The sequence below is a fragment of the Zea mays genome, chromosome 10 (assembly GCF_902167145.1).
Source record: "Zea mays cultivar B73 chromosome 10, Zm-B73-REFERENCE-NAM-5.0, whole genome shotgun sequence".
NCBI lineage: Eukaryota > Viridiplantae > Streptophyta > Magnoliopsida > Poales > Poaceae > Zea > Zea mays.
Genome location: NC_050105.1, coordinates 10,306,028 through 10,318,710, shown reverse-complemented (window position 1 = coordinate 10,318,710; position 12,683 = coordinate 10,306,028). Strand labels below are relative to the sequence as shown.

General features: G+C 45.9%; 1 protein-coding gene across 1 annotated transcript; it reads left to right on the top strand.

Moving 5' to 3' along the window:
* Positions 1-8,709: 8,709 nt before the first annotated feature.
* LOC103640844 (uncharacterized) lies at positions 8,710-9,680 on the top strand. The gene has a single exon (XM_008664307.3). The coding sequence runs from the start codon at positions 9,044-9,046 to the stop codon at positions 9,404-9,406; it is 363 nt and encodes a 120-aa protein (XP_008662529.1). The 5' UTR covers positions 8,710-9,043; the 3' UTR covers positions 9,407-9,680.
* The last annotated feature ends 3,003 nt before the right edge of the window (positions 9,681-12,683 follow it).

The window sequence follows — 12,683 nt, the reverse complement described above, 5'->3', positions numbered from 1 at the left end:
GGTGTCTTGATGGGTTTGGCATCCTTCATCCCAAACTTGGTTAGAATGTCTTGAGTGTACTTCGTTTGGCTAATGAAGGCGCCCTCTTGGAGTTGCTTGACTTGGAATCCTAGAAAATACTTCAACTCCCCCATCATCGACATCTCGAATTTCTGTGTCATGATCCTACTAAACTCTTCACATGTAGACTCGTTAGTAGACCCAAATATAATATCATCAACATAAATTTGGCATACAAACAAGTCATTTTCAAGAGTTTTAGTAAAGAGTGTAGGATCGGCCTTGCCGACTTTGAAGCCATTAGCGATAAGGAAATCTCTTAGGCATTCATACCATGCTCTTGGGGCTTGCTTGAGCCCATAAAGCGCCTTAGAGAGCCTATAAACATGGTTAGGATACTCACTGTCTTCAAAGCCGGGAGGTTGCTCAACATAGACCTCTTCCTTGATTGGTCCGTTGAGGAAGGCACTTTTCACGTCCATTTGATAAAGCTTAAAGCCATGGTAAGTAGCATAGGCCAATAATATGCGAATTGACTCAAGCCTAGCTACGGGTGCATAGGTTTCACCGAAATCCAAACCTTCGACTTGGGAATATCCCTTGGCCGCAAGTCGTGCTTTGTTCCTTGTCACCACACCATGCTCATCTTGCTTGTTGCGGAAGACCCATTTGGTTCCTACAACATTTTGATTAGGACGTGGAACTAAGTGCCATACCTCATTTCTAGTGAAGTTGTTGAGCTCCTCTTGCATCGCCACCACCCAATCCGAATCTTGAAGTGCTTCCTCTACCCTGTGTGGCTCAATAGAGGAAACAAAAGAGTAATGTTCACAAAAATGTGCAACACGAGATCGAGTGGTTACCCCCTTATGAATGTCGCCGAGGATGGTGTCGACGGGGTGATCTCGTTGTATTGCTTGGTGGACTCTTGGGTGTGGCGGCCTTGGTTCTTCCTCATCCTCCTTTTCTTGATTATTTTCATCTCCCCCTTGATCATTGCCATTATCTTGAGGTGGCTCATCTTCTTGATTTTGCCCTTCATCAACTTGAGCCTCATCCTCATTTTGAGTTGGTGGAGATGCTTGCGTGGTGGAGGACGGTTGATCTTGTGCACTTGGAGGCTTTTCGGATTCCTTAGGACACACATCCCCAATGGACATGTTCCTTAGCGCTATGCATGGAGCCTCTTCATTACCTATTTCATCAAGATCAACTTGCTCTACTTGAGAGCCGTTAGTTTCATCAAACACAACGTCACATGAGACTTCAACTAGTCCAGTGGACTTGTTAAAGACCCTATATGCCCTTGTGTTTGAGTCATAACCAAGTAAAAAGCCTTCTACAGTTTTAGGAGCAAATTTAGATTTTCTACCTCTTTTAACAAGAATAAAGCATTTGCTACCAAAAACTCTAAAGTATGAAATGTTGGGCTTTTTACCGATTAGGAGTTCATAGGATGTCTTCTTGAGGATTCGGTGAAGATATAACCGGTTGATGGCGTAGCAGGCGGTGTTGACTGCTTCGGCCCAAAACCGGTCCGGTGTCTTGTACTCATCAAGCATGGTTCTTGCCATGTCCAATAGAGTTCGATTCTTCCTCTCTACTACACCATTTTGTTGAGGGGTGTAGGGAGAGGAGAACTCATGCTTGATGCCCTCTTCCTCAAGAAAGCTTTCAATTTGAGAGTTCTTGAACTCCGTCCCGTTGTCGCTTCTTATTTTCTTGATCCTTAAGCCGAACTCATTTTGAGCCCGTCTCAAGAATCCCTTTAAGGTCTCTTGGGTTTGAGATTTTTCCTGTAAAAAGAATACCCAAGTGAAGCGAGAATAATCATCCACTATTACAAGACAATACTTACTCCCGCCGATGCTTATGTAAGCAATCGGGCCGAATAGATCCATGTGGAGTAGCTCAAGTGGCCTGTCGGTCGTCATGATGTTCTTGTGCGGATGATGGACTCCAACTTGCTTCCCTGCCTGACATGCGCTACAAATCCTGTCTTTCTCAAAATGAACATTCGTTAATCCTAAAATGTGTTCTCCCTTTAGAAGCTTGTGAAGATTCTTCATCCCAACATGGGCTAGTCGGCGGTGCCAGAGCCAACCCATGTTAGTCTTAGCAATTAAGCATGTGTCGAGTTCAGCTCTATCAAAGTCTACTAAGTATAGCTGACCCTCTAACACACCCTTAAATGCTATTGAGTCATCACTTCTTCTAAAGACAGTGACACCTACATCAGTAAAAAGACAGTTGTAGCCCATTTGACATAATTGGGAAACAGAAAGCAAGTTGTAATCTAAAGAATCAACAAGAAAAACATTGGAAATAGAGTGGTCAGGAGATATAGCAATTTTACCCAAACCTTTGACCAAACCTTGATTTCCATCCCCGAATGTAATCGCTCTTTGAGGATCTTGGTTTTTCTCATATGAGGAGAACATCCTTTTCTCCCCTGTCATGTGGTTTGTGCACCCGCTGTCGAGTATCCAACTTGAGCCCCCGGATGCATAAACCTACAAAACAATTTTAGTTCTTGACTTTAGGTACCCAAACGGTTTTGGGTCCTTTGGCATTAGAAACAAGAACTTTGGGTACCCAAACACAAGTCTTGGAGCCCTTGTGTTTGCCCCCAACAAACTTGGCAACGACCTTGCCGGATTTGTTAGTCAAAACATATGATGCATCAAAAGTCTTAAATGAAATGCTATGTTCATTTGATGCATTAGGAATTTTCTTCTTAGGCAACTTGGCACGGGTTGGTTGCCTAGAACTAGATGTCTCACCCTTATACATAAAAGCATGATTAGGGCCAGAGTGAGACTTCCTAGAATGAATTTTCCTAATTTTGTCCTCGGGATAACCGGCAGGGTATAAAATGTAACCCTCGTTATCCTGAGGCATGGGAGCTTTGCCTTTAACAAAGTTGGACAATCTCTTAGGAGGGGCACTAATTTTGACATTGTTTCCCCTTTGGAAGCCAATGCCATCCTTAATGCCCGGGCGTCTCCCATTATAAAGCATGCTACGAGCAAATTTAAATTTCTCATTTTCTAAGTTGTGCTCAGCAATTGTAGCATCTAATTTTGCTATATGATCATTTTGTTGTTTAATTAAAGCCATATGATCATGAATAGCATTAACATCAACATCTCTACATCTAGTACAAATAGATACATGCTCAACAATAGATGTAGAAGGTTTGCAAGAATTAAGTTCAACAATCTTAGCATGAAGAATATCATTTTTATCTCTAAGATTGGAAATGGTAGCATTGCAAACATCTAGTTCTTTAGCCTTAGCAATTAAATTCTCATTTTCTACTCTAAGGCTAGCAAGTGAAATGTTTAATTCTTCAATCCTAGCAAGCAAATCATTATTATCTCTAGGATTGGGAATTGAAACATTACAAACATGTGAATCAACCTTAGCATTTAAACTAGCATTTTCATGTCTAAGGTTGTCAATCATCTCACGGCAAGTGCTTAGCTCACTAGATAATTTTTCACATTTCTCAATTTCTAGAGCATAAGCCTTTTTAACCTTAACATGTTTTTTGTTTTCTTTAATTAGACAATCCTCTTGGGAATCCAAAAGGTCATCCTTTTCATGAATAGCACTAACCAATTCATTTAATTTTTCCTTTTGAGCTATGTTAAGGTCGGCAAAAAGGGAACGCAAATTATCTTCCTCATTACTAGCATTGTCATCACTAGAGGATTCATATTTAGTGGAGGATTTAGATTTAACCTTCTTTTTGCCGTCTTTTGCCATGAGGCACTTGTGGCCGACGTTGGGGAAGAGAAGCCCCTTGGTGACGGCGATGTTGGCGGCGTCCTCGTCGTCGGAGGAGTCGCTTGAGCTCTCGTCGGAGTCCCACTCGCGACAAACATGGGCATCGCCGCCCTTCTTCTTGTAATACCTCTTCTTCTCCTTTCTTCTCCCCTTCTTGTCGTCGCCTCGGTCACTGTCACTAGATATAGGACATTTAGCAATAAAATGACCGGGCTTACCACACTTGTAGCAAACTTTCTTGGAGCGGGACTTGTAATCCTTCCCCCTCCTTTGCTTGAGGATTTGGCGGAAGCTCTTGATGACGAGCGCCATTTCCTCATTGTCGAGCTTGGAGGCGTCTATGGGTTGTCGACTTGGTGTAGACTCCTCCTTCTTCTCCTCCGTTGCCTTGAATGCAACGGGTTGAGCTTCGGATGTGGTGGCATCATCAAGCTCGTTGATCTTCCTCGAGCCTTCGATCATGCACTCAAAACTTACAAAATTCCCGATAACTTCCTCGGGGGTCATTTTAGTATATCTAGGATTACCACGAATTAATTGAACTTGAGTAGGGTTAAGGAAAATAAGTGATCTTAGAATAACCTTAACCACCTCGTGGTCATCCCACTTTACGCTCCCGAGGTTGCGCGCTTGGTTCACCAAGGTCTTGAGCCGATTGTACATGTGTTGTGGCTCCTCCCCTTTGCGAAGCCGGAACCGACCGAGCTCCCCCTCAATCGTTTCCCGCTTGGTGATCTTGGTGAGCTCATCACCTTCATGCGCGGTCTTGAGTAAATCCCAAATCTCCTTTGCGTTCTTCAACCCTTGAACTTTGTTATACTCCTCTCTACTTAAAGAGGCTAGGAGTATTGTTGTTGCTTGAGAGTTGAAGTGCTCGATTTGGGCCACCTCATCCTCATCATAGTTCTCATCCCCTACTGACGGTACCTGTGCACCAAACTCAACAACATCCCATATACTTTTGTGGAGCGAGGTTAGATGAAATCGCATTAAATCGCTCCACCTAGCGTAATCTTCACCATCAAAAGTTGGTGGTTTGCCTAATGGGACGGAAAGTAAAGGTGTATGTTTGGAAATGCGAGGGTAGTGTAGGGGGATCTTACTATACTTCTTGTGCTCTTGGCGCTTAGAAGTGACGGAGGGCGCATCGGAGTCGGAGGTCGATGTTGATGAAGTGTCGGTCTCGTAGTAGACCACCTTCCTCATCCTTTTGTGCTTGTCTCCTCTCCGATGCGGCTTGTGAGAAGAAGACTTTTCCTTCTTCTCTTTGTGGTGAGAGGAGGAAGACTTTTTCTCCTTCCGTTTGGAGGAGTCCTTCTTCTTCTCCTTCCTCTTGGTGCGGGACTCTTCTGATGAAGTGCTCCCATGGCTTGTAGTGGGCTTTTCGCCGGTCTCCATCTCCTTCTTGGCGTGATCTCCCGACATCACTTCGAGCGGTTAGGCTCTAATGAAGCACCGGGCTCTGATACCAATTGATAGTCGCCTAGAGGGGGGGTGAATAGGGCGAAACTGAAATTTACAAATATAAACACAACTACAAGCCGGGTTAGCGTTAGAAATATAAACGAGTCCGAGAGAGAGGGCGCAAAACAAATCCCAAGCGAATAAGCAAGTGAGACACGGAGATTTGTTTTACCGAGGTTCGGTTCTTGCAAACCTACTCCCCGTTGAGGAGGCCACAAAGGTCGGGTCTCTTTCAACCCTTCCCTCTCTCAAACGGTCCCACGGACCGAGTGAGCTTCTCTTCTCAAATCAAAGCCGGGAACAAAACTTCCCCGCAAGGGCCACCACACAATTGGTGCCTCTTGCCTTGATTACAATGGAGTTGTGATCTCAAGAACAAGTGAGAAAGAAAAGAAGCAATCCAAGCGCAAGAGCTCAAATGAACACGACAAATCACTCTCACTAGTCACTAGGGCTTTGTGTGGAATTGGAGAGGATTTGATCTCTTTAGTGTGTCTAGAATTGAATGCTAGAGCTCTTGTAGTAGTTGAGAAATAGAAAACTTGGATGCAATGAATGGTGGGGTGGTTGGGGTATTTATAGCCCCAACCACCAAATGTGGCCGTTGGGAGGCTGTCTGTTCGATGGCGCACCGGACAGTCCGGTGCACACCGGACAGTCCGGTGCACACCGGACAGTCCGGTGCCCCTGCCACGTCATCACTGCCGTTGGATTCTGACCGTTGGAGCTTCTGACTTGTGGGCCCGCCTGGGTGTCCGGTGCACACCGGACAGGTACTGTTTGCTGTCCGGTGTGCCAGTATGGGCGCGCCTGTCTTCTGCGCGCGCAGAGCGCGCATTAAATGCGCGGTAGAGAGCCGTTGGCGCGGAGATAGCCGTTGCTCCGGAGTCGCACCGGACAGTCCGGTGCACACCGGACAGTCCGGTGAATTATAGTGGACTAGCCGTTGGAGTTTCCCGAAGCTGGCGAGTTCCTGAGGCCGACCTCCCTTGGCGCACCGGACACTGTCCGGTGTACACCGGACAGTCCGGTGAATTATAGCCGAGTTGCCCCTGGAAATTCCCGAAGGTGGCGAGTTTGAGTCTGAGTCCCCCTGGTGCACCGGACATGTCCGGTGGCACACCGGACAGTCCGGTGCGCCAGACCAGGGGTGCCTTCGGTTGCCCCTTTGCTCCTTTGTTGAATCCAAAACTTGGTCTTTTTATTGACTGAGTGTGAACCTTTTACACCTGTATAATCTATACACTTGGGCAAACAAGTTAGTCCAAAGATTTGTGTTGGGCAATTCAACCACCAAAATTAATTAGGGACTAGGTGTAAGCCTAATTCCCTTTCAGATGGCCCTCATCATTAAGTGTTTCAAGATGGCGCTAAGGGGTCGCAAGGAGCACCCCAACAAGACCAAGACGAAGGGGAAGCGCTCATGCTTCAAATGTGGTAAGATTGGTCATTTTATCGCTAATTGTCCCGATAATGATAGTGACCAGGAACAAGGGAACAAGAGGGAAAAGAAGAAGGCTTACAAGAAGGCTAAGGGCAAGGCACACCTTGGAAAGGAGTGAGACTCGGATTGTTCGTCGTCAACGGGATAAACCATTGTGTCTATCTGTGATTGATCTTCTTGTGGTTATCGTATCTTGCAAGAACTCCTCTCTAGCCACTTGGCTTTACTGTGCTAACTACTAATCAAGTTTTGTGGCATTAAGTTTCAAGTTTACAGGATCACCTATTCACCCCCCTCTAGGTGCTCTCACTCTCGAGGCCCCACTGGGACCCCAACCCCTTGGGAGACCTATGAACCCTGCATCCAACAACCACCAAGCGCGCCCCGGGGCCACCGCATCTGGGCTTCGGAAGGCCTCTACCTGTCGGGCTCCCGGGATGCCACATGTCTTGGTGCCCCCATGATGACCCCGATCAAAGGGAGGGTTCTGGACCCATCACGTAGCCAACCATTTAGGTCATGGTTAATCTAAGGAGTTGGAGTGAGAAGACGTGTTGCGCCTATTAGGCACAATAGGTTTAGTTGTGTTAGCATCGTGTCCACTCCCTGATTATCAGGCTCCAGTAAGTAGAGGCGTGCTGCTAGCGTGGCGCTATGACTGACTCATTTTGGGTGACATGTTAAATAGACCATGCCGGATTGCCCATGGCATGCCGGATTACTGCTTACATGCGTTGGCCTCAATTCGGATGGCCCAAAATGAAAAAGCCTGAAGTTCAAATTCTGGTCCGAAATCTAAAATTAGCTCAGAATTCAATCACAGGTCTAACTAAATAACAAAAAAGACAAATGGAGGGAACTTAATATTTTTATTATGTTACTGGAGTTGTGCAATGATTGTCTCATTAAGAACAATAAATACACGTCTTTTTCATGTCAATTTAAGGGCCATTACGTGCCTGCCTAAACGTGATGCCTTCTACGTTTAGATTCCCCGTGTACACTTTGTATAAATTTATAGAACTGTAGTAGTAGTTTGCAAGAGGCTCTATGCATATGTGTCTTGAGTGTATTTATTATCTAGGGACTCAGACTTGTATTATACGGTCTATTAGCTATCTCTTATATTTAGATAATCGTTCCAAGAATTTACGGTGTACATGCCCTAATGGCTAGATATTTTATTGCAACATTAGAGCATCTCCGAGACTTTTATATCTTTACTATTTAAAGAATAGAGATTTTCACGGAAAAATACCATCCAAGAGCCTCTTCAATTGGATATGTAAATATATACGCCCTCTATTTTAGATTTATCGCTAGCCAAATACGAAAAACGAGGATAGCTCTCTAGACTAAGCACAACATATAGAAAAATTGTTGGAGAATAATATATATATATATATATATATAATTTGAAATAGAGAATGAGATAGATGATTGGATAGGAGATCTGCTGAAGATAAAAATCAGATGACAGAGTGAGTGACATCTTAAAGATCATACGCTACGATATATGTTATGAATATGACGGAGGAGGATAAAATCAGATGGCGTGCCCACGGCCGCGACTAGAGATGGCCAAACGGGCCGCCCGGCCCCGCCCGGCCCGGGCCCGGTGAAGCCCGGCCAAAAACCGGGTCGGGCCTGCTGTGCCAGCGGGCTTAATTTTCTATCCAAGCCCGGCCCGCAGCGGGCCTCCGGCCCGTTTAGCACGAAAAAACGGGCCGAAAAGCGGGCTAAACGGGCCGGTAAGCACGTTTTAGTGTAAAAAAACCGGGCTTAACGGGCTTAGAGGTAAACGGGCCGTGCCGGGCTAGCCCGCCGTGCCTAGTTTCCTGTCCAAGCCCGCCCGCTTATTCTACCGTGCCGGGTTCGGACCGGGCCTAAAAAGCGGGCTTCGTGCCGGGCTCACGGGCCTCGTGCTTTTTGGCCATCTATAGCCGCGACCGATCCCTCTCCTCTGCAAGAAAGCAAGATCCAAAGAGGGCGACGCGTCAAAAGGCGGGACAGGACATGGAGCGCAAACTGCAGACCAAACGCCTCCGTCACGCACAAGCAAAGCAACGCCGCCTGCGAGAGAGAGAGAGAGAAGAAGAAAGCTTTGCCGCTACTCGACTTCGATTCGAACTCTCAGTCACAGGGCACAAGGCAAAAGCCAAGTGAAAAAAAAAGGAACTCTCCTCAGAAGCAAAGCCCAGGGCTGTCGTGTCCTTTTCCATCCGTGCAAGCAAGCAACAAAGCCTCAGTGCCTCACTCGTCGGCCGTCGTTCTAGCTAGCTAGCCTTCCTTCCTTCGTCCTGCCACTGCCAGCCGGCCGGGCAGAAGAAGGACGAAGGACACATGGGCGGCGCCCGCGGGCCGCCGACGTCGTGGCGGGCGGTGGCCGCGGCGGCTCTGGCGCTGTGGCTGCTCCCGGCGGCCCTGGCGCTGGCCGTCCTCTGGCTGCCGCTGCTCTGCTGCGCCGTGGCCGCCGTCCGCTTCCTGAGGGTCAGGAGGAAGCTGGTGGCCAGCGGGAGATCGCGTGGCGGCTGCTGCGACGGCGACGGCGACGGCGACGGAGACCGCGACCGCGTGCCGGACGAGACGGCGACGGTGCGCGCCGGCGGCCGGCTCCGGCTGCTGCACCGGTACCTCGACGACCAGGTGGAGCTCGTCGTCGGCGTCGGAGCCCACGACCACCAAGAGGATCATGAACAAGGGTAGCGCCGAAAGCGAGACATGATTCACATGAATAGCTAGTGCTACTGCTAACTGCTAAGAAGAGGCATCGAAAAACGCAAAAACTCCTCTTCTTCTTCTTCCTCTTTCATTTCGGTTTGCAGTTCGTCGCCTGTAAAACAGGGGAGCCAAATGAGCTTGCAGTTTCTTCCTCTCTTCTTGTTGCAGCTTGCAGCTCTTCCCGCAAATATGATGTAACCCTACGTATTACACTGTCGTACCAAACTGAGTAACTGACGATGCACCCAGCATTCCAGAATCACCATTGCAAACTAAACTAAACTGCATCATTCGGCGCATTTTTTCGATCCGGTATCAAAATCATAATAATACTGTCCCAAACTTTAATTTTTTTTAAGCTAACCTGCTGATGCAACAAAAGGATTGGGACATGGGCTTCAACGGGCCGTTTCTTTCTCGCCGGTGCTTTTGAGAAGCCTGCGTGCATTTTGAATTCGAACATCGCATTGTATCCTACGTACTATAGTCAACTGCTAACTACAAGGATCTTTAGGCTCTCTCCAACAGTTTTACTCATTTTATCTCTTATTTTAAACTCCATTTTGTAAATAATATAATCTATATTGCAAAACAATATACATACTGGGCACAACCTTATAGCCTATCTTTTAGATCATCTATACAGTAGTTAGCTCTTCAGTATTAATACATAACACACTTGTCTCTCTTACAAAGTTTTTTAGTTCTTATGTTCAAGTCGGTTGTAAGTTTATAGCGCACGTATCCTCTCTTTGGTCGCACCTTAACCTTTTCATCCATTCCTTTAAAACCAATCGCTGGTCTCTCCATCAACAAGGGCATGAATACCTCATAATCATCCTTCATTACTATGATGGTCTAACTTAACTTGTTTTTTTTTTTTGCAAAACATACATTAGTTACAATAATCTTATGGTGCCATATAGTCATCAAAACCAAACTAGGGCCTATATATGCTTGCAGCGCCATTATTGCGCATGCAATGGAACATAGATTGCACAAAAAAATCAAACACATGCTTATGCTTCATTGCTATCACGCCTTATTGGTGAGATCACTAATAGAGGTGATGTGCGGATTTGGAAAGGGTACACGAATTTGAATGTTCCTAGTCCATTGACGAAGCCTCTTCTACTACGACCAAAATATGAGGCATACATAAGGGCAACCGGTATTAATTAGATACCTGCATGATTGCGTTTATTGTAAGTGATGAAAACTAATTACCAAAGTAAATGCCATATTAATTACCATGTGTCTGACTGACGGCACAACGCAGCGCAGTGCATGCACTTGTGGTGGACGATAGATGTCGGCACAGCACGGTGGTGCATTACTCGGTGGAAATCAATTCGATGTTGACAGTTCATTTGTTTTGTTTTGTTTTGTTTTGGAAGGAGTGGGAGGCTGGAGCAGAGCGAAGGTATTATTAATTATTATTGTACCCGATCGATCACGCCGACCATGATCAGCTGCCGCGACGACGACGCCCAGTGCAGTCGATCTGTCCATCCATACCTTGACTTGCAGAGCTGCAGTCCCTCCTCATGGGTGCAAGTGCAATTCAGTGAGTCAGACCCTCCACCTACGTGGCTCCTCCATGTCCATGTGTGCTCCCAATCTATAGGTGTACATTTGTGTTGTGCCTAATAGGCCGGCTTAAAGCACACAATTTTTGGCATGGTCTAGATTTGGTACGGCCCTACCTAATTGTGGGTCTGGGCCGGCACGGCCCAATATGTGGGCCGTGCCTGGGCCTCAAGTCAAGCCCACGGACCGGCCTGGCACGACCCATTTAACTAAGTCTCATCGAGGCCCACTAAATATAGACCCAGTATTTAACTAAGGCCCGTCAAAGCTCACATGACTAGCACATTTTGGAGAATCTAGAGCTTTAATAAGCCTTCGAGAACCAATACTTAGATGTGAATAGTGAATAGTGATGATGATAATTGTATATGTATTCTGTATGGTTGTATAGTACTCATTAAACACTGAACATAGAACTGAATATTATTTCTGAGCTAGTGTAATATTTTTTCTTTCAGACAAAAGGTTTTTAATGTGCATCCACAAAACATCTTAGGTTTATTTTGGTCATATATATATTATATACTTTTTGTTTATGTATTACTGTTGTATGTATATGGACCGGTCTGACACATTAAGGCATTTTAGGCTATTTGGACCGGTCTGACACATATAACTAATTGTGGGTCGTGCCGTGGGCCGATGACTAGGCATTCGTGCTGTCACGGCACGACCCATAATCAAATATGTGCTTTTGTGGGTCGTGCCTTTGTAGGTCGTGCTTTTGTGTGCTTGTGCCGTGCCGGCCCACATGTACATGTATATCCCAATCCAACATTCACTTTCAGCAGATAGTGGTTGTTGGCCGGCTGCCAAAGTACTAGAGGTCGGTTGGTCGGTGGCCATGATCATCTTTGAGGCTTCGTTGAATGAACGCTGACGATGTGTGGTTTGGAAACAATGGCGCCGCGTTGCTCCTCTCCCTCTACTCGGCTGAGCTCCCGCCGCACCTCCGCCGGCGTGACCACTTCAGCCGGCGACCGTACCACAGCCAAAAACATAGAAACTAAAATATTAGCACCATTGCACAGATATACATGATAGTATTTCAACATATACTAATATAGTTACAAACTAAAACAGACTATCTGTTACAAACTTACAAACATGTGAACTAATAATGAATCAACACATATTTTGAGGGAAACAATACAACTGTTGCAACATACATTTTGAGGGAAACAAAAATATATTCATGTGTCTGCCTCATTAAAAACCTTACACCCCATTACAGGGCCCCCTCTGTAAGGAAAAGAGTACAGACCGGCAATGTCCAAATAAAGTCTAAATATTACAACCAAATAAAGTTCATAGTAGCAAATTCAATCTGTAGCAGCAACTAAACACTATTGTCTAATCAATGTCCAAATCTGCAACAACAAATTCAATCTCAGTATCCTCAAGTTGATGTTGCTTCCACTCTTCGGCTAAGGCAAGTGATTGCCTCCACCGTCATAGGTGCTAGAGAAGACCTTCGTTTCTCAATTATTCTCCCAACAGTGCTAAAGGTTGTTTCAGAGGAAACAATTGAGACATGAATAACAAGTATATCTCTAGCAAACTGAGACAAGACATGAAAACTATACTTGTGGTCCCTCCACCACTCAAGTAACTTTACCTTCTCACCCCTTAGTGTGCGATCAGTACCTACAAAGTTAGTGGACAGATAGTG